Source organism: Amia ocellicauda, chromosome 4, assembly GCF_036373705.1.
Source record: "Amia ocellicauda isolate fAmiCal2 chromosome 4, fAmiCal2.hap1, whole genome shotgun sequence".
NCBI lineage: Eukaryota > Metazoa > Chordata > Actinopteri > Amiiformes > Amiidae > Amia > Amia ocellicauda.
The window spans coordinates 41743062-41770917 of NC_089853.1; the positions used below are offsets into that span (position 1 = coordinate 41743062).

The window sequence follows — 27856 nt, forward strand, 5'->3', positions numbered from 1 at the left end:
CGGTCTTTGTGTTGTTGTTGTGTTGTGTTGTGTTGTGTTGTGTTGTGTGGGTGGGGTGGGGTGGGGTGGGGGGCGCCGAAAAATTGCAACCTCCAATCGCTTCTCCGCTCGCACGCCGTATGGGATCCGTGTCTGTGTGCTTTGGGCATTTATACTAGAATACATTGACGTTACGCATTGCCACACACACACACACAAAAACAAGAACAGCGAAAGAGAGAGGCACATGTGATGATAGTAAATCATTAGTACGCGTTTGCTTTAACCAGAGTGCACTTGACTTGAAGCATTTATTGACGATCTCTGCTAGTGGAGGTTCGTCAGTGACATTGAGAGCATCCTTGTTCGCAATCCAGTAGTTTTGCACTGTGCATACAGGACGGTGGAGGACTTGCAATCTTCATGTTCAATTCTGGACTTTTTTTTTTTTATATATATATATTATTAGTTACAACGTTACACAAACAAGGAAGTGCTTTTGTTGCACCAACAAGGTGTGTTTGTTTTTGTCAGCCCTGTGCGGGTTGCATTGCTTAAGAGCGCAGACTCGCACTCGACGATATTCTTGCAAATCGGCACCCGTTGCTTTTCATTGTAGTTTTTGTTTTCAAAAGCCTAAATTAACCAGGAAGGCAGGCCAACATGATTCCCGACAGTGCCCCGCAGCAAGACGTGTACCAAGCACCGCAAGATTTGATCAAAGAAGCCCACGTACAAAACTTTGCACAATATAAAGAACTTTATATGAAATCGGTGGAAAACATGGAAGGTGAGTTTTTGTTTATATGTATTTTTATGCACTTAGCTGAACTGTTCTGCGATCGCTCTCCTCGCATGCAGCTCAATGTAAGTTTTTCTGCAACATGCATAGCTGAATGACTTGTATGATGTTGTGCATGTGAGGTCCATACTAATTCTCGCTGTATGTGTTACAGCAGTTTGAGAGGAGTGGCTTCTGCGCACTATGTTTGCATACACACCTTATGGGGGGAAAAGTATAATATGTAGCGTTACATGAAGCCTGCATAGACGAGCTAGTTTTAGTGATGCAAACGGGCTAGTCGTTAAAGTGTAGGGGGCGTTGTCTGTTTATGTAGAAATAGAAGTAGAAATACATTTCATTTTTTGCTCTGCTTAAACCGCCAGCATTTGGTTTGGTGAAGGTGGTTGTTCAGAGGTCAGCGATTGCTTTCTTGCATCGGAATGTAAACTAGACGAGTCCCGACAGTTATTACACTGTGTATTTAAAAGTGTGTGTGGGGGGTGCCTGACATTTTCGATCATCACTTGTATATTTGAAGTGAGATTCAGTTCTTATTCTTTGTTCAATGTGTGCAGCAATAAGAGCTGTAATAATGCATTGCCTGCTGGGCGTGTGGAGGAAACCTGAAGTTCAGCTGAAGTCCCCTGACTTGCAAAGTCTCCGCAAGTCAACAGGGCGAAAGCATGAAAAGGTGCACAAATGACATGACTTTGGCCAGTGGGCTGTAATCAATCAAACCACACACAATAGTATGATTAAGATCATATTTTTACTTAATACGTGAATGGATTAAAATTCCAACTTAGTTCTGTATAAAATGTCTTATTTTGTGTGCCATTTCTCTGAAGAAAAGCAGCACATCTCAGGTATTAGGTGCTGTATAATGTAATGGATACGCTTGGAGTATTTCCAAATGGAAGATGTTCTATAAATATCAATGCACTTTTATAATGCTCTTATATTTTATAGGTCCTGCTAATAAATAATAATAATAATCAATAACCACATAATGACTTTCAACTTTGTATTGTAAGCCTATATGTACTTTAGACAGCAAAATCGACACATTTGCCCCCAATGTCGACTCAGTCATCATAGTCAGTTCAGTGTTTGATCACACCAGTGCCTGTATGTTGATATCTGCATAACACAAAATGCACTGACATCTCATATTTTATGTTTAAATGTAATGACGGCACATGGGCAGATTTTTAAATAATTGTTAAAATGCTGGTTAGATTACAATAAAATAAAAAAAAAAACGATTAGAAAGTTTACAAACGAGAGGGGGCCATTCGACCCATCGTGCTCGTTTGGTATTAAGGAGGGACATTCAGGTACAGGTTTGAGACGCCGATTTTGAGTTGCATTTGTTAAGTAATGACCTTGTTGCGGTCAAGTTCTGTAATGGCAGCAACTGCAAAACAGCCCCCAATCCTCTCTCTCTTTCTCTCTCTCCCTCTCCCCCCCCCCCCAGAGTTCTGGGGTGACATCGCCAAAGAGTTCTACTGGAAGACCAAGCACACGGGCCCGTTCATGGACTACAACTTCGATGTGACGAAAGGCAAGATCTACATCAAGTGCATGGAAGGAGCCAGCACTAACATTTGCTACAATGTCCTGGACAGGAATGTCAATGAGAGAAAGCTGGGCGATAAAGTTGCCTTCTACTGGTGAGTGTGGAAGAGATGGTTGGGTTTATGATGAGGATTATTCAGTATTTTGCAAGTTAAAACCAGCGTGCTGTTCTTAGAATCAAGACTAGGATGAGGGTATGGCTCCATGTTGAAGAACAACAAGATGTTTTACCCATTGTGGAGAAGCCTTTGTATTCTAGACATTTACAGTTGAATAGCGGGAGCCTGAGTGAGTGCTGGTGCTAGAGGCCACTGGTCAAGCATGTTGGTCAAGCTCTGTTTCAACCCCAACTCTGTCAGAACCGGCAAGAGCAGTTGAGCTGGTTCTCTCACATAAAGACCCTGAGTTAGGCAGTTAAGTGTTCATATAGAGGAAAAATCTCTGGAGAGCTTTGTGGCCTTCCAGGGTCAGGATTGAGGACCCCTGATTTAATCAACCTGGCAGACATTCAAAATACTCCTCTGGTAGTTCCTGTAAAGAACTGAGGCAGTAAAAGGTCTATGTCAGAGTCTTGGCCATATATTTGCCAAGTGATGGCATTTTGTTGAATAGCCAGAGCCATTGCACTGATTGATGAGGGATTGCATCATTTGGCTAATTAAATCTTCCTTGTTATGGAGAGACAGTAGCATCAATCAGTATTGTTATAGCTAGTAATGACAGGAAGCCATATTTGTATTTCTTCCAATAATATAAGATTGAAGATGTATTTATTAATTCAATAATTGCTAAGTTATGTTACCTTATAGATGTTTATAGCAGTTTTTATTTTTGTTTTTGTAAAAGTAGTTATAGCCATTCAGAAAATGTAATGGCTCTCCACAGTGGCTCTGCATATTTAAGCTCCTGAAATAAATCCCCCAGTTGTGTTCCACTAGGAAACGTGAATTGCAGTTGCTTGACTGTTGTAGATCTTGTAAACACGCCATGGTAGACAGATACCAGGTGTTATCATGGCCATAATTTGCATTCAGAATCCTTACTGATTTTACATGGCATTTACAATCTAGCGGCTGCTTTATTAAAATAAACTTTGCTCTTCCTGCTATGAGTTTGATAATATAGATATGATGCCTAGAGGTCTTAATCATCTTTGCCTTTACACTGGTGTATTGTCTAAACCTTGTGAAGGAATCTTTGTTTTATTTATTGCTTTTTATCACAGGGACAGTTCATTGCAGGTCAGAAAAGAATGCAGATGGTTTCTGTTTTTCCAAGATTTTAACTCCATACTGATTTTTCAAACTCATTTGTGGTGAGACGGATAGTGGTGACTGTGCTGCCAATGCGAAATATAGTGTGTGTGTCTGTTTTTGATACAGAGCAACAGCATGGGAAATTTGCAAGGTGACCTTAGCCTTCCTATTTGGAGTGGCTGCCAAACACTAAACTAGTACTCGGTACTAGATGTGGAGCAATCAAAAAGGTTGAGTGAATGGCTCTACATAGATATATTCCTGAGAAGGTGAAGATTAGATTGTTTTTCTCTCACTTTTTGTTTACCTTCAGTAGATGTTAAAGGTGGTAGGATAGGATGGTATTGAACATAATAATAAGTCTGACCTTAGCACAAGGGCATGTTGTAGGCCTTAATGGTCTCCGCCCTTTCCCCTATCTTTTTCTAAATAGGTTAAGTAAACCTGCATGACATCTCGTTTTACAGCCCCAGATCTGAACTGTATCAGCCTTGGTTGTAAATTGCCAGTGATTTGAATTTCTTGTATTCAGTCTTCACAAAACAAACAAACCGAATAATGCTATGTCTTAGTTACCACAAATCAGTTGTCTTAAAAGCTATTTTGAGTATCAAGATTAAAAATAAATAAGGTTTAACTTATTTTGGCGTAATTGTGTCAAATATTCACTGAAGGCAGGATTTTTACATTTTACATGATAAACTTAACATTAATTTTCATCATAAATAACAACCGCAAATCAAACATTATAAACATTAATTGTTAGAATAAGGGAGAATAAAGGAAAAATATAAAAATGTGCATGTTCTGTACATTGCTTGTCATTTGGAGAGTTTTTGTTAGCTGATATCCAGTCAACATCTTCAGCAAACTTTTACAGTTTTTCTGTTTTTCAGGGAGGTGACTGGTTTTGCGTGTATTTTCAAATGCGTTCTGCGAGCGCCTCTGGGATGTCCCGCGAGCTGCTGGTCTGTTTTAAGTGCTGTTGTGAATTCTGAAAAGCAGCCAATATCGGCCGATAATTTCGGTGCTCTGATATATCTGTCGGGCACTAGTGTCAGTGCGCTCCAGTGTTTTTGGTGCTGTATGGCAGTGGTTCCCAATCCTTGTCCTGCGGACCCAATGTCCTGCTGGTGTTTGTTCTCTTGGTTCCTTAATTGAACTAATAATTTGCCTAATCAGAGCTTATTCATAATTGTAAACCATTGGAGACGTCCAGTTCAATATAAAAGTATATAAGGCACCCAGATTCTCCAGCTTTTTGTAATTTTAAAAGATTTTTAAAATCAAGTAAAGCAAATTATTAATTATTTTTAGACCAGGATTGGTAAACACTGCTGTTATGCATGCTGTGTGTTCCAGAGGCAGTTTATTTAAGATGTTTTCAGCTTGTTTGTTTGGAGGCCCGGTTACCATTTAAAAATAGACATTATCTCCTGTGCTGTGAGGATCGGTGCAGCTGTGGCGTTTCACTGGATATCCTCCTCCTGTTTCTTGCCACAAACAAGTAGAGTAGTATTCTACATTAGTTCAAAATAATCAAGCTTTACAAACCACCACGTGTGAAATGTCCTACAAAATTGATCAGCCTCTTACGAATTTAAGTTTTATTTTGTTACTTATGGTTCATTGGACTTGTCTCAGAGCATGAAGATCACGGCAACAAATAATGTGACACTTTTTTCTCAAGAGCACCTTTATTATGTATAAAGGAAACCTTGCAACTTCTTTCTCAAGCACTACCTATTCCATTAATACTCGTGTTTTATGGGGCTGTTTTCCCCCCTTGGGTCACTTCACAATGCTGTGATAGCCTGCTTTGTGTTCAGCTGGACCTGCAATGACAGTGTGTGGTCCTTTTGCCTTTACTTTATGATAGTAGTATAGGAGGAAAGTAATTGAACAGATTGCAGGCTGTGGGCAATGTTTTATTTGATTACTCCAGGGCAGAAAGCCATGTGTTTGTCTTCTTAATGCATTGAAGTGCTACGTTGGTCAGTCTGGCTATTGGAAAAATACCTTGATAGAATCTTAAAGAAAGGTATTTTTGGCTCAGGAGCGTGCATCTTGTTGATGTAGTGCCTGTTTTATTAAGCTAGCACGTAAAATAATAAGATTTGGGGAGTTGGTGTAACATGACTTATTAAGTAGAGACACTACTCTGATCTCACTGTAAAGCAGTGGTCCTGCTGGTATTTATTCCAACTGAGCTCAATGACTTCACTGAATGTTTAATTTAACTAATAATTTATTTACATTTGACTTTTAAAATTGTGTAACTGATACAAAGTTGATTCTTGAATAAGATAAGTTCCTTACACAATTTTATACTTAAAACCCCCCCACCGTTTAAAAAAATTAAAAGGCCCCCGATTTAGGAAATTAAGTTAATGGGTTCAACTAAGTAATTGAGAGCTCAGCTGGAACGAAAACCATCAGGCTTGGGGGTGCTTCAGGACCAGGGTTTGAGAACCCCTGCTGTGAAGGGAACTTCAGCACAGTGCGATCTAAGCAATTTCCTGAATCTGTCCATAGAGGTCCATAGACATGTGTAAACGCAGCATCTGAGCTGCAGAGTGAAGCGCAGGTTCGGTGCACTGTAGCACTGGGCAGGCAACCGGGTATAAATACACTTGCTCACCGAGCTGAGTCACGGTAGGAAAACATGGGGGATCCTGGCACTGGAAACTGCAACCTACTTTAAGTTTTAACTAAGCCTTGTGAGATTTGTTTGTGACAGGGAAGAGAAATCCATAGATTTGTTTTCAGACCTATTTTGGGGAGGTCTACTGATTGGGGATTGTGGAGAGAAGACATTATATTTAAAACCCTTCAGATATCGCTGTATTGGAGTGTTTGCCGTGTTACAAAGCTGGCTGTGAACATTGTTGTCTGGTCTAACAGACCGCACTTCCACTGCCAATAATGTTGCAACTCATTATGATGCTGCCAACGCAGCCAAGCGCCTTCTCAGACCACTGAAGTTCACCAATACTTACACAATCCAGCATCTTTCATTTTCTTTCTTTCTTTGTTTTTGCTCATTTTCCTGAGAAGCTTAAAGCCGCTTAGAGACGTGCTGTGTAGCTTTGAGGATGTATTTTTAATAACGTCTGTCTAGTAAAGGAATACATTGGGACAGATTTATTTTCATCTTTAGATGTTTTCTTCTTTTTAAGAGCATTCTTTGCTTTTGCATTATTTACTTGTGAAAGTCCCCCCCCCCCTCGTTCCTTGAAGTATTTTGAGACTAAAGACCAAAGATGAATTTTGAAGGTCTTTTACACCTGGGAATAATTTGTGACATTTGCGTTAACTGCATTTCACAATCAATCTCCCTGCACATCGCCTATGAAAAGCTGCCTAAGACATGATTACTCTCAAAAGCAACTCTCTGGAGGAATAAAGGCTACAAATCAAAAAACACAAAACATTCTGCACTGATATCAAGTGCTCTTATTAAGGGGAGAGATGCATTTGGAAATCGTACAAGAGTCTTACCTAGTTATCTCCCTGTCTGCTGTACGGAGACCAAATACAGGTGGAGTCTGATGGATGTGATTGATTGCCATCATTTCATCTCACGCTGGCTATTCATGTGTTTTCTAATTTTGGTTGCCCAGACTTGGCTAATTGGATTTGATTTCCCGAATGTTGCAAATAATTTAAGCAACTATTTATCATGTAGATTGGATCAGTTTCTGGATTCGCTGTTGGAAATATTAGTTTTCTCAGGAAACCTCTTTGAAGGTGCCAAACATGATTCTGTTGGCGAATTTTGTTTTGAATTTCACAGTTAAACATTTACTGTGGGAATAATTCTGTGTGTTTACCATCTACCATGTCAGAATTGGTGCATAATCCTCCCTAAGCCAAACTGCAAAAATAAGAAAATAAGATTAATTTGTGACATTCAGCGTTTCCAGCAGCAAGCCATGAGTTCTGTCCTGCATTCATTATTTCTGCTCTGCAAATGCATTTCATTTTGGCAGGCCCTTTATAAGACTCTAATTAAGTTAACGTATTCCAGGGCACAAATGGAGAATTTTTCAAGGACGAATCCAATCTAATAAAGCCTTGCTCCTCCAGACACAGTAGCCTATCTCTTTGATGAATATCCTTTTTTTTTTTTTTTTTTTCTAATTTATATGTATAAAAACCCTAAGCACACAAGGTTTGTTTTTCCTCCAGACAGATTAATTAAGGAATTACAGTGACTAACTCACTCTGCTGTTCCTGATCTAGAGTATTTTCAATGTCCCTTTACATCTACATATATTTTTTTAATCAACCGTAACTCAATTTATCTTTTTGTTTTGTTTTTAATGTAGGGAAGGAAACGAGCCGGGAGATGAGGAGAAAGTGACGTATCGTGAATTGCTGCAGCAAGTCTGCAAATTCGCCAACGTCCTCAAATCGCAAGGTACGAAGTCTGCTTTCTGACAACGATGGGGCAAGTGACTCTTTGAGTGTGCTATCTGGTTGGGGGATAAAGGAATGGTAGGGGAGAGGCCCCAGCTCAAAAAAGTATAATTATGATGCATTTCCATTTTAGAGCATATGCTAGATTCCCCCTAGTGTAGGGCGTCAGACTCCAGTCCTGGGGGGCTGCCGTGTCTGCTGGTTTTTGTTCCAATAGGAACAATTACTTACTTAATGTCATTATTTACTCAGGGTTATCTAAAACTTTCAGATTTGATTTTTATAGGCAATATCTTACAATTTGTTGATGACTCAAAGCATTGAACCCACAGACCATTTCAGAATCTGGAGAGATGTGTTCAATTAATCCAGTTGATTGTTTAATTGGACCAATTAAGGTGCAGAGAGCTGAGCTGGATCGAAACCCAGCAGACACTGCGGCACTCCAGGACTGGAGTCTGACACCCCTGCCCTAGTGCTTCTAGTTGGTCTCCTTTAAACCATAAATCCCAATAAAAAAATTGGATTTTCTTGTGCTGGGATTTTAATGCTCACATTATAAAACTGCACCGACCTTACAACACCATAACTGAAAGTGTTAAAGCCCCATGCTTGCTGTGATGTAACCAGAAGGTACCATCTCTCCATCTCTGCTCTGCAGAACCTGAACTCCCTGCCGGCCAAGCCAGACATCAATCATTTCCAGATCCACTTTAATTTAACCCAAACATTGAACTAACAGGGGACTGGTATACCGAGAGAGAATCCTGAAATGTATTTCCAGCTGAAGCTCCACTCCGTATTCATTTCTGATCACACATGACATGTCAAATCCCGTCTGCTCAAGGAGACCTAATCCATTTAAAGAAGAAAAATGGTTCGCAAAGGTTCGGTGTTCCTGGCAGCGGCTCCCGTTTCTCTACTGAAGTTGAAAACACTATCATCTCTTTTTACTGGAGAGAACTGAGAGACAGTCTAATGAAATATGCTGCATAAATTATGATCTTCCATCATTTTGTCTTCTTCACAGACGCATTCTTCTTGAGCCGAGACTGTCAGATAGACTGTCATATCTGTCAGACAAAATAAATGTGACCGTTTGTTTTCTGTGAACGTGTGTTTCCAGGTGTGAAGAAAGGGGACCGCGTGTCTATCTACATGCCCATGATCGTGGAGTTGGTCGTGGCCATGTTGGCCTGTGCTCGAATCGGAGCCACACACTCCATTGTGGTGAGCGAGACCTGGTGCTCTAGAGTATGTTTCCTGGAAAAATATCTGTACAGGACCTCCTAAAATCATAATGGAAGTTTGAAAGCAGTCATTTCACATTCTGTAAAATAACTTGGTTCTGCCATGCATCAGTGTTTGTATTTGATGAAATGAATAGAACTTGACACACTTTGCTAATGGGAATAAGTGCCAGGGTTTTCTATTGGGCTGATATTATGGTGTAGTGCAAAACGTACACAGTTGTAACAGGTTTTTAATTCCATTGTATTTTCAAATCTCTTTTCCAGTTTGCAGGATTTTCAGCAGAATCTCTGTGTGAGCGCATCTTGGACTCCCAGTGTTCACTCCTAATCACTGCTGGTAAAGTGTTTTTATGTCAACAGGCCTTGTCTTTGACCAGCACTTTTCCTTTTATTATTTTTTAAAGCAAGCCAGACTCTCTTGCTTTCATTTTCTGGCAAAGCATCCCTACAGACAAACTTTGTTTTTTGTTACAGATGGATTTTACCGTGGAGACAAACTAATCAACTTGAAGCTGATCGCTGATGACGCACTTCAGAAATGCCAGGAAAAGTAAGGAAAGCACAGAGCTGAGAATTAATTTCCTAATAAAACCGCAGGAATGTTATAGTTGAGGGCAGCTAGCTCCCAGTGTCAGTTAAAGTATGGGGTTTCCACTAGGGACCTCCTTCCAGTCTTGCCATTTCTTCTATGTAATGCCTGGACCTCCTGGCTCTGATGTGGTGTTTGTGTTAAATGGATTTTAGGAACTTCCCTGTGACAAAATGCATCATGATCAAACACCTGTCCAAAGAGGAGGCCAGCTCCCAGCCCACGCCCTGCTCCCAGTCCCCCCCAGCCAAGAGATCCTGCCCCGGTTTGCAGGTGAGAGGCACTGTATAGCAATGTGCTTTAGAGAGACTTGCTACGAGCCCCGTTACTGCACTGATCACCGCTTCTGCACAGTAGGGAACGTCATGAACTCGGCTTTTGATTGTTGCTCTCTGGAGGAGTGTGTCCAAAAAAGTCCCCAGAGAGAGCATGACGTTTTTGCATCTGTAACCAAAGTGGCTCTGAAATTGCGTGTGCATCAGTTTCTGTACAAACAAGCATTTCAGTTGAATAATACAGAGATAAAATAGACCACAAAGCAACAAATCTGAGGTTCGATTTGCTTGTAGTTCCCAGTGTGTTAGTGTAGGTTGTCCACAGCGGGTGGAAAGGACTTGTGAGGTCTTTTGAGGTGGAATTTCTCCAGCACCCCCGTGAGCTATCCTGTGCTGTTTTTCAATCCAATGTGTTTTTGTAATTTACCCTTGTAATATTACACCCATTGTTTTCCTGAATGTTCTGTTTTTCAGTGGACATAACAGTTGTTTTAATTAACAAATACCTGTCATGTGACTACTAATTGCCATCTGTCAGTGGCTTCTCTTAATTGATGTTAATGTTTATGTAATATCCCTTCATTTGTGTGGAAGTAAGTGTCTGCATTGCTCTTTTTGAAGCGTGGCATTTCTTCCAAATCTTGTTTGAGTTTTGGCTTTATTTTACTTTTCATCATTCCCATGGATTTTTTTTATATGTGTAATTTCACTTTTTATTTTTTAAATCATCTTTTAATCAACCTTTTAGCAGGAGAGACAGAATGAGAGAGTAAAGAAAATCCGTCCCAAACCCCAGGTACATTCTAGCTTTTGCCGAGTCTTTATTATTTTTATTTATTTATTTTCCTTTGTCCCGCTGTGTCTTTGGTCTCTGGTCTCCTCACACTACAGAGTTGCCATACATGTCTAACCACTAGGTACCTGCTGTCTTATTTGGGTACACCTCTGTTCTGCTCTTTTGTCTTGGATTTCAAGGTGTGTGAATCTGTCTTTCACTAACACTAACCTATGCATTACTGTTTAGACTAGAATGTTGTCATTCAACTAATCAGTCCCAATAGTACTTACTAAATGTTAAGGTATCCCTGGAGGTAAGGATCATTGTCTTGCCCTGCTCAAATTTCTAAAGAGATAAGTTTCCTGGTTGTTGGTCCCAAATTCATTAAATCCAACTGCCGTTTTGGAGGATAATGTCAGTGTTGCACCAAATTACAAGTCAGTTCTGTTTAGACCTACATTTTCAGGAAACATGTTAAGTAAAACAAGGTTGATCAAGAAGTATGAACTTGGCACCTTTTTTGTTTTGTCAACTAAGATTTGATTAACCTGACAACTAACAATGTTTCTATTTCTTGTTTGTTTTACAGCTTTAATTACTAAACATGTTTTTGTTTTTGTTATTTCATTCATTTATTCATGTATTGTAGTATTCCATGGCTGAATTTAATTTCAGAAAAATAACCCTAGTGCTTGTTTGTATTTGCTTGCTTGTGCTGCACTTGTCTGATTAATTTCAAGCTGGCTGTATTCTAGTTATAATACATTCAATTTCCTCATGTTTGTACTCACACAATTAAATGTTATTAATCTTTGCCAGGTTGTTTCATTTCAGTCCCCTTACATTTACTTTTAACATGAGCAGGAGTTAAAAGACATTATAGAGACTACATATCTTTCTTGGCTTCATTTAATCTTGGCTTTTGGTAAAGGACAGTAAATAATATAATCTGGAGAATTCTTCCTGAGATGATCATATCCATTTTTGCTGTCTATAGAGAGTCGCGTGGACACATACTATGTACTGTTTTTCATTTGGGTGAAAAGGAGGTGAGGGGAAGAATTAACTTGACCCAAGGGAGATGTTCCTTGATGGAGAAATCCAGTCACTTACATTTCATGCTTTCCTCGCAACAGTAAGCCTCCAAATATTTGCATGCCTTTATTTTTAAGTTAAAACATATTAATGTGCAAACAAATAGGAAATCCCTCCCACTACCAATTGCTGTCAGCCAGGTGGAGAAGGTGTGGGACCCTGCCTCTCCTGTCTGTGTCTGAAGGCTGCGCTCTCCACAGGTGCCCTGGAACCCGGAGGTGGACCTGTGCTGGCACAGCCTGATGCAGGACGCCCCCGCTGTGTGCGAGCCCGAGTGGTGCGAATCCGAGGACCCGCTGTTTATACTCTACACCAGCGGCTCCACTGGGAAGCCCAAGGTATCATCTGGGTGGCAGGGTGGGGAAGGAAATGTGTGTAGATTGATAGAAGTCCTCTCCCCAGCAGGTTTGTACACCTGTAATGTAAGAACACAGGATTCTCTTCTGAATGAATCCATTAGGCCTGCCTCATATTGTGCACACACCATCTGTTGTAAAGTGAACCGATATCAAGAGGAATTCTGGAGTAGACATGTTTGTTTGGACTTGTTTGGTGCCGATTTTGTTATTTAAGAATTTACTGATGCAGTGTTTGTCCCTTGTTCACTCCAAGGGTGTGCTGCACACGGTGGGGGGGTACCTGATTTACACTGCCGCCACGTTCAAGTACGTCTTTGACTACCAGCCCGACGATGTGTACTGGTGCACGGCGGACATCGGCTGGATCACCGGACACTCCTACATCACGTACGGGCCCCTGGCCAATGGGGCCACAAGTGTGCTGGTGAGTGCTCCCGAACGGTTTGCTTCTCAGCTGGGTCTGGGGGCAAACTGTCCTGCTGATTGCTGTCGAAACCGAGCTCTCAATACTTAATTGAACTCTTAATTGTACTCACAGTTTGCCTAATCGGATAACTAGTTTTCATGGCAGATCTATTCTTGATTTGTACTCTAGACGGTGCCGTTGTTCCCTTAGTTGAGTGACTCTAGGCCAAAATAAACTCTCTTCACCTTCTACTGCATAGGTCTGCTGCGGTTGTCTGAACTCCTGAAACCATTTTGATTGTGTGGTTTAATTTTTTGATGTCCTTCATTAGAACATCTGTGTCTCTCTTTACAGTTTGAAGGTCTCCCCACCTACCCAGACATGAGCCGCCTCTGGGAGATCGTGGACAAGTACCAAGTCACCAAATTTTACACTGCACCCACTGCCATCAGATTGCTGATGAAGTTTGGAAGTGAGCCTGTTCAGAAGTAAGATATAATTAAAAATAATACCAATAAGAAACATACATCGCATAGGTTCTGGATTAACTAAAGGAAAGAACACATAGGGAAAGATAGTTTCTGATTTTACTACAATAAAGTGGATTTTGAAGGAGGTCTACATATTTTAGAGACCTGTATGTCCTTTTATTTTTCCTTGACACACTGCTCATGGGGAAATGCTTTGGGTTGCCAGCCATAACAACAGACAGTGATGCTGTTTTTCCTTTGCCTGGCTGCAGGTTTAAGCGAGACTCCTTAAAAATCCTGGGGACAGTGGGAGAGCCCATCAACCCCGAGGCGTGGCAGTGGTACTACAATGTGGTCGGGGAAAAGAGGTGTCCCGTTGTCGACACCTTCTGGCAGACCGAGACGGTGAGCCCTGCGATTTGGGATCCATTATTGCTGTGGCATCCCATCAGTGTATCAAACTCCACTGCCATAAAGCTGTTAATTGGCCCACCGTCTTTTCCAAGCTGCCGATCACAATGTGACCTAAATCATTTGCAAGTTGTGGGATGTGAATGTGCTGCTGTGGTTATTCATTGCGCTCTGCTAGTAAACACTTCTGATGTGGGAGAAAGCATTCTACATAGACTTCTATACGATACCTTACCTGATCTCGACGTGTGGGGATCTTTACTCTTTATACCACATTCCTCATGTGTTAGTGCTGTAGCCATTGCAGAAAGAACCGGCCCTAGTATTTACTCCTAATTGTTTCTTTGCTGACGATGCCATTTCGGTGTGCTTTGTAGGGGGGCCATGTGTTAACTCCTCTTCCTGCTGCTACTCCCATGAAGCCCGGATCTGCAGTGAGTTCCTCTTTTTCTCATTGAAGCTCAGACCCCTTTAGCTATTGACTGAAAGCAGAACCCAGTGAGCCGCACACCAAACACTTGTGGTTATTTTTGGTAGCCATACACCAGCTGCAACCACATACCCTTTAACCAGCCACATGACTGCTTCCAAGTATTGCAATATAAGGAGACCATTACGATTTAACATACTAGAATTGGATTCTAACTTTGTTTAATTGGACTTTTGTGTCCAAGATTGTTATAGTTCTGTTCGTGATATTGTCAGTCATGTACCACCATGTTCTGTACACATATTTGTAGCTTAAGACCGGAACCAACACATGAGAATAGTAACAATATACAACCAAAATGGTGGGGAAAAGTAACTAACAGTTTGAGTTTCGCAAAAGCAACAATCTCATGATTTGAAATATTTGTTTCCAAATTAAAAGACCATTAAAAAATACATTTAAAAAAATTGCACTTGTAATTGCTAAAGCTCTGTGTTCCTCATTGGTTCTGCTGTGAAGTATCCCTTTGTTTAAATTTGACTTGCTCTGCTGTTCCCCAGACCTTTCCTTTCTTTGGGGTTGTTCCTGCCATCCTGAACGAGTCTGGAGAGGAACTGGAGGGACCAAGCGAAGGATATCTGGTAATATGAATGAACATCGTCAAATGGGTGGCTAGTGCGTGGCCAGAGGAACACCGTTAATTATCCTCTTCAATTCACTGGCAGCAGCACCACCTAATGGAAGCATTTGGCATTATAGCTTTATTTCCCCACACAATACAAAGACTTTTAAAAACTGCAGTACTGCTTCCTTAGTGTAACAGGTTTGTAAAAGGGAAATCATGTTTAAATGTATGGGGTGGGTGGAGGTGAATACAAATTAAATTAATGAATTGGTACAGTACATTTTCCACTCATTTCTTCACATTGATTTTGCAGGTGTTCAAGCAGCCTTGGCCAGGTGTGATGAGGACCGTCTATGGGAACCACCAAAGGTTCGAGACAACGTACTTCAAGAAATTCCCGGGTTACTATGTAACAGGAGACGGTAAGCCCACGTCCTGCAGAGACCCTGCCATCCCGTTGTCTCTCACTGTTCACTGCTGTCAAACGTCTGGCAAAGGAGAAGCACGAAGGATATATTACAATCTGGAACAAACTCCACAGCGATGTGTTTGAAGCTGAAAACTTGGGAACGTTAAAAAATAGACTGGATAGGATCCATGGATCACTTAGTTATAAATGGACATCAAACAAGCACGATGAGGCGAATGGCCTCCTCTCGATTGTAAACTTTGTTTTTATGAACTGTTGATTTATATTGCATTAGTTATTTAGGAGTTATTGATATTTTTTAACACGTGTTTTATGACCAGATGTGACTGGATATAAATGTCACACGTTTTGAAATTCTCATGAGTTCCGAATGGCTGGACTTGTTGAAATTGAGGCTGTTTTTCAGGCTGTCGCCGAGATAAGGATGGCTACTACTGGATCACTGGGAGAATAGACGACATGCTGAATGTGTCTGGTAAGAGCCCTGTCAAAGTCCTGTAACTGTGTGGAAGATGTGCTTACTGTTTCGAGGGTCAATGCTGTGTTGAGTGTATGAGATTGGTGACTTGTGAGAGAACGAGGGTGGGGAAAGAAGAAATTAGATGGCCTTCTGTGCTGCGGGGGTCTCTAAAGTAACGGTGTTGTGTGCTGGACAGGGCACCTGCTGAGCACGGCCGAGGTGGAGTCTGCCCTGGTGGAGCATGCTGCCGTGGCTGAGGCGGCGGTGGTCAGCCACCCACACCCGGTCAAGGGCGAGTGTCTGTACTGCTTCGTCACCCTCAAAGACGGCTACGAGTACAATAAGGGGCTGGAGGCCGAGCTCAAACAGCAAGGTGAGGTGTTTTCTTCACGTTATCTTTGGTACTTTAGCCAACTGGGTTGTCCGTGTGGGTCTCTGAGGTTTAATTGCGCCGGGTCGGGCCACCATGGTGCAAAGCAGCTAGGCCAGCTCTTCATCGAAGGAATGAACCAAAATTTGGCAACGTGTTTGACAGTCATATTTATTATCAGGCGTTTATAAATGGATAGACAGCAGTTGTTTTGTACCTTATAATCTTCATGAGGAAGTTCCTTTTAAGTCCTAAATGTCCCGTCCCCTCCGTGCTTCTGAGAAATATTTTTTTTTGTGTGTAAACTGCATTAATAAGGTCGTCTAACTGTATACATGTTGTGATTCTTCACAGTTAGAGAAAAGATCGGAGCTATTGCCACCCCAGACTACATGCAGAACGCTCCTGGGCTGCCCAAAACAAGATCAGGTGAGAATTGTGTACCTTTCACTGACCCCCCCAAAAAATGTTCTCTTTTTGTGAGACTCACCACAAAGTGTTAAGGCGAGGGTAACTTCCCAGAAGGTGAATCCATCGACTTCTCGTTGTGGAGCGCGTTTTCTCACTGGGGTGGGAGAACGGCCCGCGGCTGGGTGAACTAACCTCGGGAGAAGGCCTAAAGTGGACACCTGAGCTGCATCGCACCTCGTCCTGCTTACTGTACCCTGACCAGAGTCGCTGGCAACAACTTTCCCTGCTCTCTCCCTTGTGTGTCTCGAAGAGTGAATCCGAAATTCTGCTTTTTTGGGTGTTTTTTTTTTTTACATATAACCGTTTCAAGGGACAGAAAGGAAAAGCAATAACTCTGCTCTGCTTGCTTATAGGGAAGATTATGCGTCGAGTGTTGCGAAAGATCGCCCGGAACGATAAGGACCTGGGGGACACGTCAACGCTCGCTGACTCCGCGGTCATTGAGCAGCTCTTCAGAAACCGCTGCTGCACCGCTGTGTAAACCCCACCAGGAGTTACACAGACAGTTTTTAGCGCAAAGAAAAAAAAAAAAATCTAACCATAACAAAATAATGGAAGAAAAAGTTGTACAAATTGTGGAGGGAAAACAAAACTTCTGTTCTTGGGAATGATTGTTTCCCAATATATATATATATATATATATATATATATATATATATATATTTTGTTTTAACAAAGATAGTCTCCTTTTATTTTTTAATTTACCCCTAGATTTTAGTCCTATCCCTCCTTTTCATGGTATTTTATCTGCTTCTGAGACTCTGGGAATCCTTTATGTGTTTACCAACCTACGTATATATGTGTGTGTGAGTGTAAATATAATTATTTTGTTTGCCCATTACATCCACGAGTGCTCTCAGTGAATGGCCAGGTGCTTAAAAATGAGAGAACACTATGAATTTGCCAAACATTTGCCACTGCCTTTCCCCCCCGCACTGTTCCCATATTTTGTTCCCCAGCTGTTCTATCTGGTTTGTTTTCGCTGATATTTTTACGGGTTACAGAGTTGATGTTTGCTTGCTGAAGATCAGTTGATCGAGTCAGCTTGCTTTTTATAGTCTCGGATGTGATTCACTTTGAGTTGTGACTATCTGCGTGTTCATGTGCCAAGTCCTTTTGCAAAAGAGCTGATGGATGTTAAATTAGCCCCCGTTCGGAACTGTAATCATGACGCAAAGACACCTGGCTGTGTGAAGGACATTTTACACTCACTCCACTCACTCACTCCACACTTGTATTCTTTCCGCTATTATATTTCACTGTATTTATATTTAAATGCTCGGCAATGCAGTGTCCTGATTGGCATAGCTCTGTTGCTCATGCTTCTGTAGTAAAAAAACTCAAAACAAAACAAGAAAAGTACCCCTGTTTTTCTTTCCAGCACGTATCTTTTATACTAAATTGCCTGCCTTTCCTGAGATATCTAAATGGCTTGTAAACGGCGACATTTATATGAAACTTGGATCGTAGATTTGTGCTCTGGTGTATGTGTTTTTTGTTCCTTTCTGAAAGTGGGTGTATAAATATGAAACGCAAGCCTCTCAACTGGAGTGCTGTAGATTTCCTGACAGCAGGCAAATTCCCGTGTCCCTCACTCCCATCCCCAGTGCTCCTGCAGCCGACTGCCGTATCCAATCCAAAGCCCCATTCTCCTTCCGAAATCATATTGCATTTCAGTGTCATTGCTACGAACCAGTCCTGGGTCAACTGTTCTGCTGCATGATACTACACAGAGGTGGAGTAAAACTGTGGAACAAACCCCGCGACTTTAGGGTAACCTGGGGCAGTGCAGGGCGAGTGGGTCTGCATTCCACAATTCCAACATGCAGATTCCTGGTCATTTTTCCTGCTTATTCAGGGATTCTGATTGTTTTATGCCTTTAATTGACAGGTTAGAGAAACCATGCTTAAGATGCATTCCAGTAGAGGGCAGCAATTTCATAGTTTTGATGGACTGCAGTGAGGAGCATTAGTCAGGGCTAAATGAATAGCCATGGCCCTTTTCTTTTGCTTTCCTCACATGAACCCCATGTCTGTTATGAAAATGTAAACAGTATTACATCTGTCAATGAGTTGAAAACGGCAGGTGTGATGTTGTATTGATTTGTGTTGTGTTAATTCCACGTGATGGTGTTCTCCCAGTCTTATCATAGAAGCATGCTCCTTTTTATTGATTTATTTTTAACATTTCTTGTAAGATTGGAGACTCCCAGACTCGGTGGCTCGGAGCTTTATGCATCTGGCAAGGCTTCTTATGCGTTTGAAGATTTACATTTGTAGTGCAGTGTTTCGTGTGCGTTTGGTTCGTGTCCGTCCGTTGCAGTTGGTTTAACTGAGTGGCTGCAGGTTTCGGTGAATTAAAGGAAAGGGACTGATGTTAAGGTGTGTGTATGTGTGCGTGTTCAGCGTTGGTCTCCCATTGGTGCAGTGGTTGTTGATTTTGTCTCTGAAAGGACACTGTAAGAAAGATGAGGAGGGCAATCCATTTAAAACTATAAATCAATAACCAGCATGTTTTTTTTTTTTCATGTATACAAATATACAAAAGCCTTTAATTTGTTATCATGCACTCTCACTACAGCTTAACATGAAAGATGTAGGGCTGCATGTAAGAAATAAGTCAAATTTAACATGCAAATGAAAGTAAAAGTGACAACCTAAAAGAATGGGGACCATGCTGTGTGAATATTTGGTTTATGTCGGAAAGCGCGATGTCAAATCTTTCACGGTTCATCAGTATGAAATATTTTTAAAATAAAGAAGTGGGTCTACAGAGACCATTTGAATGCAGAGTTTGTTTTTTGGCTATGCATATATAAGAGAACTGCACAATGTTTCATTTTAAAATGCAACTATTTCCTTTTGGTTGTCTAGTATTTTATCAATCTTTTTTTATTTATTTTAGCTCATGGGGAAAAATATGTGAAGGATTGTTTTTTTAAATGTGAAATCCCCTAGCCGTAATGTTGGCCCATTGTGGTGACTGGCATTTAAACCGGATTCCCTACCTCTTGCTGAAATGTAAAAAACGCACAATTCAAATACAAAATATGTATGTTTCTACAGAAATCATGTAGAGTGTTTTGTTGTGTTTTATGTATTAATTTTTTTTCTTTTTATAGTTTCAGGGAAATCTTTAGTCAAAATGCAGGTTTTTAAAGAAGCACTACTGTTGGTGCATGTTCTTCTGGGCACTGATTCACTATGCTTTTCCTTCTCTTTACCCTTCATTTAATATGTATGTAATCCTGTCTGTAATATTCTAGTCTCCTGTGTATGATTCTGTGTGAAAGACTCCATGGCTTTACTTTCTATTTACATGCGTTTTATTCCAGACAATTGCGCTAAAGATCTGTGATTTCTCCTCTAAACCACACATTTTGTGGGTTGTAGGATTTAAAGTTGTTTAATGGAAATGTAAAGTTAGATCCTAAAACGTTCAGCTGATTACATGTTAAAAGGTTTTTTCAAGCATGTGGTTTAAACAGGAAATGCAAAGTATAGGCATAGGTACATAGGCATTTGAACATCAGTGCTCAAACCAGTGTCCATGGAGTTAGAGGAATTTGGACGAACGTGTATATTGAAAGGAATAAAATGCTGTGTATGCCCGTTTTATTTTCTTTTAATTTGTTCCAGTTCCACCTTCCCCCGAATATCGATCAATATCCGAACTGTAGGTGTTAAGAGGGCAGCACTGTACCCCTTGCTCTGGATTGTATAACCACAAACCATTCATGTAATGAACCAAAATACAGGGGTGGAAAGTAACTACAACTACACTCGTTATTGTAATTGAGTAGCTTTTTCGTGTACTTGTACATTTTTGAGTATTTTTAAAATTTGATGATTTTACTTTTGAGTTTTGAAATGTATGTTTTGAGTGAAGTATTGTAGTTCGCTACTTTTATAAAGGCATTCGTTACAGATTACACTTTTGTAGGCTGTCACAGAAAAAATGTGGGTGACAGACAGACAAATAGACCAATAACTGAAGTAGCAACACATTCAAATGTCCAGCATCCCGCCCACCGCGCTCAGCAGCCAATCACAGTGCGTGTGTGATGCTACGGCTGGTCCGTCAATTAGTCACGGATTTGCAGTCAGTCGCGCAGGGCGGCGCGGTGACGTCAGGTGACTGGCTGGACTCCAGTGTCGGTGATTAGTGCGAAACCAGCGTTTCATTTCGACCATCACATTTAAAAGGGGATCGTGATTTATTTATTAATTTGTCCTCGCCAAACCAAAATAATTTCAAATATCAGCAAAAATATCTGCGTGTGCATTTCTCCCGCTGATCTGTTCTCCTGTCGTTAAATTAAATACTTACACGGCGTATCAGCTGTGAACTCCTCAAATGTAATACGTTGTAAACACCTTTTTCTCCAACCGTAGTTGAATACAATATATCCGACAATCTGGGCTTTGTAATACAAATTAGTCGTTGTGAAAGGCTTATAATCGTGTTGATTTCTGAAACGTGGTTTTCTACAAGTCCTATATTGATATATTATTGTCATTATTTATTGTATTAGCAGATTTGCAGCTGCTGTGCTGACTCGGCCGATCATCACCTGTTTGTTGCTAATTATTCTCTATTATAGGCAGTGTAGTGTGGAAAAGCGCGTTTACTGCACTGATGTGTAGCTGTAACAGAGACGAGCCATTTCAAAGCGCTTTCACGTTGCATGATATTATAGGCTATATAATATTTAAGTTTCATGCTAATTTATAACTGGTTCTTTGTTTTATACTTGTATAGGTATGTGCATACCGATTTATACAATGCATTGTGCAAGTTTGTTTTCTTATTATTTTCTTGTGTATGTGCACGTGCACGTTTTGACCCTGGCTGCCTGTCCTGATCGGCTCAGTGAGTTTCTAACGATCCTATCCATCATTAACTGCAGAAAACTGTTCACGCAAATCTACAGCTGCTTGCAGCCCATTCAAGTGCGTTTCATAATGTTAATACTGTTATTGGTGATTTCCTGGCTGGCAGTGTTAAAATAACCTTTTTTTGAGAACAAAATAACAATTTTAATTCGGAGACAAGTGTGTGAAGAAAATAAAATCGAAAATTGAACCGAATCGAAAATGTGTGGAATCGTTACTCCTATTAGTGAGCAAACATTTGAATCAAAACCTGATAAAAGCCAATTCCACACATAATTCAAGTTATATGGATATACTCCTAGAGAGTACGCTTTTCACGTAGTATACAGTTTAATCACAAATTAGTTATGCCTTGTAATCACAATGCTATTTTGTTTCTCCAAAACGCGAATTTTGACCTTTGACTGATTCTTATGAAAACGCAATGTATCAAATTTAGCCAATCAGCATCGCGCTCGATTTCACAAAGCACTGATCTGTGAAACAGTGAGGCTCACATGATCACAATGGACACATCAGCAGTGTTGACGAAATATCAGACAATATCCCAAATTACAAACTTCATCTTTGGAAAGAGATGTTTCTGTAAAACAGACTAAAACGAATGACAGAACGGAATGCCCATTGAATACAATGGGGAAAACAGAAGGGCGGTTTATATCTCCAAATCCCACACAGGAATCCTAAAATCCTGAGTATACTTTCTTTGAAATAACGTAATCTAAAAAATAAAAGTGGAGTGACAGGCCTGGAATACCGAACATGCACTGAAAACATAATAGGATTGTTTTTACAAAACAGAAATATTTTGATTTACAAGCAGGTCTCACAAATGAAATACTTTGCAGGTTTTATAATGTTTGTTGAAAGACAAGCTCCATGTTTCCACTTTCTGCATTGTCAACAAAGAACCATGTCCTTTCTCATTTGATTGGTTAATTTACTTTCAAAACTAAACAAACCTTATCTACAGCAAAAAACAAAACAAAAAAACCCCACAATACTTCATATTTGATTTAATTAAACCTATTGCTTTAATATTAAAATGGAATAAAATATAAATTACTTATTTTTAGGCAATTACTGTGAAGAAATTGATTAACTATTTTTCTGAAGTTTGCAAAGCAAATAAAGAGCATTAATCACTTAATTATCGTAATACTATCCATGTCTTTATTGCTGTTCATTTCTTATTAATGTTCTTTATAATATTTCTATGCACTTATATTTCACTTATACAGCATTATTTTACACAGTTGCCCATTTACACCGTTTATTTGTTCAGATAAGGTTGAACTTGCAGTGTGCATAAATGTAGATAATAGAATATTATATATATATATATATATATATATATATATATATATATATATATATATATATATATATATATATATGCAGTCAATTCCATTTGTGTTATGTTTTCAGTGCATTTTTGGTATTCCTGCCTGTCATTCCACTTTTATGTTTTATATGAGGTAATTTTAAAGAAAGTGTATCCAGGATTTTAGGATTCCTGTTTTCCTTGTGTTTTCCCCATTGTAGTCTATGGGTTAGGGTAGTGCTGTAAAGTAAGAATGCTTTCAAAAATAGACATATTAAAAGATTATATTTATCAATTAACTAAATTCAAAGTGAGTGAACAGAAGAAAAATCTACATCAAATCCATATTTGGTGTGACCACCCTTTGCCTTCAAAACAGCATCAATTCCTCTAGGTACACTTGCACACAGTGTTTGAAGGAACTCGGCAGGTTGGTTGACCCAAACATCTTGGAGAACTAACCACGGTTCTTCTGTGGATTTAGGCAGCCTCAGTTGCTTCCCTAATCCCAGACAGACTTGATGATGTTGAGATCAGGGCTCTGTGGGGGCCATACCATCACTTCCAGCACTCCTTGTTCTTCTTTACACTGAAGATGACTTTTTAATGACTGTTGACTGTTGGGGTCGTTGTCATGCTGCAGAATAAATTTGGGGCCAATCAGATGACTCCCTGATGGTATTGCATGATGGATAAGTATCTGCTTGTACTTCTCAGCATTGAGGAGACCATTCATTCTGACCAAATCCCCAACTCCATTTGCAGAAATGCAGCCCCAAACTTGCAAGGAACCTCCACCATGCTTCACTGTTGCCTGCAGACACTCATTCATGTACCGCTCTCCAGCCCTTCGGTGAACAAACTGCCTTCTGTTACAGCCAGATAGTTCACATTTTGACTCATCAGTCCAGAGCACCTGCTGCCATTTTTCAGCACCCCAGCTCCTGTGTTTTCATGCATAGTTGAGTGGCTTGGCCTTGTTGCCACGTCGGAGGTATGGCTTTTTGCCCGCAAGTCTTCCATGAAGGCCGCTTCTGACCAGACTTCTCTTCTCTGGAGTAGATGGTGTACCAGGGTCCCACTGTTTTCTGCCAATTCTGAGTTGATGGCACTGCTGGACATCTTCCGATTGCGAAGGGAAGTGAGCATGATGTGTCTTTCATCTGCTGCAGTAAGTTTCGTTGGCCGACCACTGCGTCTATGGTCCTCGACACTGCCCGTTTCTTTGTGCTTCTTCAGAAGAGCTTGGACAGCACATCTGGAAACCCCTGTCTGCCTTGAAATGTCTGCCTGGGAGAGACCTTGCTGATGCAGTAGAACTACCTCGTGTCTTGTTGCTGTGCTCAGTCTTGCCATGGTGTATGACTTTTGACAGTAAACTGTCTTCAGCAACCTCACCTTGTTAGCTGAGTTTGGCTGTTCCTCACCCAGTTTTATTCCTCCTACACAGCTGTTTCTGTTTCAGTTAATGATTGTGTTTCAACCTACATATTGAATTGATGATCATTAGCACCTGTTTGGTATAATTGTTTCATCACACAACTGACTATATGCCTACAAAATCCCTGACTTTGTGCAAGTGTACCTAGAAGAATTAAGCTGTTTTGAAGGCAAAGGGTGGTCACACCAAATATGGGTTTGATGTAGATTTTTCTTCTGTTCACTCACTTTGCATTTAGTTTATTGATAAATATAATCTATTAACATGTAAAGTAAGAATGTTTTCAAAAATAGACAGCATTTTTTCACACCTGCCTAAGACTTTTGCACAGTACTGTATATAATATGTGTGTGTGTGTGTGTGTGTGTGTTAGTGTTTGCTTGGAGATCATGTGACAATGCTTTGATAAAAGTAACTATGTAAATGAGCTGCTTTTTACTTTTACTTGTAGCTATTTTTTACCAGTACTTTTACTTTTACTTGAGTAACATTTCATCAGTTACAGTACTTCTTCTTGAGTAGGATTTTTTAGTACTCTTTCCACCTCTGTCAAAATGTCAGATTAACAGATCCTCGGTTTATATGCACTGTTGGTCGGAAGCCACAAGATGGAGCTCTTGGAGAAAGCATTTGAAGAAACTGGTGCCTTGACATATAAACTTGCATGTAAACATACAAGCTTTTTATAATTAATTTTAAAATTAGCACTTCCGAAACTGGTACGCAGAGGAGTGTTGGCTGTACTGGGACCCTGTGATTTGGTGTATTAATATTATTCTTAACCTCATCCCGTGGGGAATCTGAAATGTCATGTCTCATCATTTCCTTTGTTTTCGTCATATTTTCCAGGATCAATATTTTGTGCTTATGCTACAGGAATGTCATCCTTTTTACTGCTTTTGCAAAATGTTACTTATTTATTTTTGTATCGTGTTCATTCAGCTGAATTCTGTTTACACAGGAGCTCATAACATTGGGTCTGTGAGGGGTTAATCTGAAGCTGTAGTATTCTGGCTTGTTCAGTATGGTTGCTGCTTGGGGGGGTGTGTGTGGGGGGGTTATTTTCCCAGAGTCTTTTGTCCAAGAAGCCCAATGGAATTGCAGCTGAGCGATGCATACACAAATCAATATCTTCAAAAGACTGCATCTCCAATAGAAATTCCTCTGTATACCCATCTCAGTTTCCCTGAATGCTTTTGCTTGTCATATATATATTTTGTCTTTTTCTTTTTTCAGCTTCCTGTGTGCTTTTGTAAGATGTGCATTTATGTTTCAGGGGATTTAGAAATGAGGTAGCATTTAAAATAAAATTGGTGTGTATGTTAAATTATATTGCATTTATGTTTTTAACAGCTATGGACCTTGTAAGGTTCCACAATAAATAATAATCTGCTGGTATTACATGTGGCAATTCCTTTTACTAGCTATGAAGGGATGCACCAGTCTTTGTTCCTGGTCCTTATGAAGGGAATAAAGAATGGCAAAGGATTTGTTTTATTTAAAATAGGTTTTGAAGGAAAATGCTCAGAAAAAAAAAAGATATCTGGGAAGATATTGAAATTCTTGGCTGAAAAAATCACTGTGGGAAGCAAAATGCTGTTGGCAAAATATTTTAACCGTAAAGCGATGCATTGCATTTAGTTAGGCATACCTGCTGAACTTTCACAGCTAGCTGTAAAGCTGTGAGAGTGAGACTGGTGCTGTCAAGCCCTTGTTAATTCTCATGTTTCTCCCTGACAGATGGCGCTGAACTCGAGAGTGAACAGAAAACGAGTTAGAACAAAATCCAACAGATTGTCTGATACTGAACTCCTATAAACAAATATGTTCATGTGCTTATTGCATCCACAATTTCTGTTCCTTTAGCATAAAATGCACTTCTCGGCCTTCAGGGTCAAATGAGCAGGGGATGGTATAATAAACTGTGAAATGGGTGACCAGATGTCACCTCTCTTTCTAAGACTTTATTTATACTGGCGAGTCATTTTCATAAACCTTTTCAAACCTGTCATGCCTCACATTAATGGATTAGTTCAAGACACCTTGACTTGAGGCAGTGGTTCTCTCAAGGAAGACGGAAACGGTGACTTCAGTAGATGATTCAGATGGTTTCTAAAGTGCATAAAGAAACCACTGATTTACCTGGCCTTTGTGTTTGTTTTGCTTAATAACCCAACATTAGGTGAGGTGGTTTCATCTTCCCTACAGAAGTCCTGTTTACATTTTGAACTCCATACTGTCTAAGCTGTGTCCTCAAGCCATCCTTCTGCTCTATTTTGTAGGGGAAATAACAACTTAATTTTTCAACATTTTCCTCTTGCTTCTACTGTGTAATTTTATCTCCGCTGAATGGGCGGGGTTTTACTATGTGTGCCTTGGGGTGTTTTTTGAAGTAACTTTTCTGTCCTGAATTAGGGTTAACTGGGAGGCTGTATTGTTGGGCCTCAGTTACCTGTGGTTTGATTGTCCCAGGCAGAACATTTTGGTCCTTATAGGAGGGAATTGGTAATGGCTGGCACAATTTCATTTGTATTTTCTCTCGCCTCGCTCAAGGGGAGATGCCCTGGGAAAGCTGGGTGTGTCCTGTTGACGTTAGTTCCAGCTGCACACAGCCAAGCAGGTCACACCGACAGCACCACCTACTCGGTATGTTGCGAGGTAAAACTGACACACTTCTCTCTCACGCCTCCTATCAGGTTTGTTAACCTAGGGGCCTAATGAGGCTCAACCCTTTCTAAACCAGCGTCAAAAGCCTTGAATTTGATCTGGTGGCTGCCTGCCGGAGATGACCGTCGCGTGACCTTGCCATCCCTTTTGGCAGCGTTCAGCTGTTGATGGTGCCTGACACAGTAAGCATATGTGCTGCGTGGAGAACTGTGCGAGGGGAAGGGCAGCCACTGAGCCGAGTATCGGATGATTGCAGACGGGGCGGGGGTGAGAGTGCTGCTGCTCAGAGATGCTACCTTCATGTGCTACCAGGCAAATCTTGTAAACTACTTAAGGCTTTGCTTAAGCACATTGCCTCGTGCACTATATTTCAGACCCGGGTTTCCCCACTGCAGAGGGAGAGGAAGAGAAAGCTGCACCGCCCCTCCTTATTAATCGCTCTTCCTTACACACTCGCCAGCTGAGTAATCTGCAGGATTTGTGTCGGGCTTGGGCCAGGGACAGTGGGTGTGAGGGACTGTGTGGTTTAGGTCAGATGTACATTGACAGATCTGTTACAATGGCAGCTGCTGCCTCTTTTCAAGATAACCTTGGCATAACAGTCTCCGGATCGTTAGCGGTCTCTGTTAGTTACCTACTTTTCTTGAATGTAAACCATTGTTTACCTGATTAGAAAGATTTGCTGATTTTATATTTGCTGTTTTTTTAATTCGTTCTTCTGGTGGTTCTTCTGTTTTGCAAAGTAACACACTGTACCTGAACATATGTTGGTGTTCAAAGTCATGTTAAGTTGAACTAAATTGCTGGAAAATCTTTTCAGCATTTGATTATTATTATTTAAATTCTGTTATTTATTTATTTTTTAGCAGTGTTACACAGTCAAAAAGTGGTGGTTCTTATTGGGCATAAAAGCTGTACTAACACATGCACGCACATATATATGGATTGTCACAATGTGGGGGGCATGGGACAAGGCAGCCCCAGGGATCTGGTTAAAGGGTAAAATGAAGGGCAATCTCATCTTTGTATTCCAGAAGGGGGTTTTGAGACATATTTGTCATCGGTTTCCAGGCCAGTGTCAGTGATT

General features: G+C 40.5%; 1 protein-coding gene across 4 annotated transcripts; it reads left to right on the top strand.

The window, feature by feature from the left end:
• acss2 (acyl-CoA synthetase short chain family member 2) lies at positions 1-26064 on the top strand. 4 transcript variants are annotated; one of them, XM_066702304.1, is made up of 19 exons: positions 1-769; positions 2241-2436; positions 7929-8020; positions 9146-9249; positions 9537-9609; positions 9747-9822; positions 10017-10134; positions 10885-10932; positions 12210-12347; positions 12622-12792; positions 13129-13262; positions 13517-13649; positions 14033-14089; positions 14646-14726; positions 15024-15132; positions 15547-15615; positions 15797-15973; positions 16325-16399; positions 25843-26064. In XM_066702304.1, exons 1-19 carry the CDS (start codon positions 643-645, stop codon positions 25878-25880), a joined length of 2016 nt encoding a protein of 671 aa, XP_066558401.1. In that variant the 5' UTR covers positions 1-642; the 3' UTR covers positions 25881-26064. The 4 variants fall into 4 exon arrangements, with proteins under 4 accessions (XP_066558401.1, XP_066558397.1, XP_066558399.1 ...); XM_066702300.1 differs by lacking the exon at positions 25843-26064 and adding an exon at positions 16795-19231; XM_066702302.1 differs by lacking the exon at positions 25843-26064 and adding an exon at positions 16795-19231 and having other exon boundaries at positions 10888-10932.
• Positions 26065-27856: the final 1792 nt, after the last annotated feature.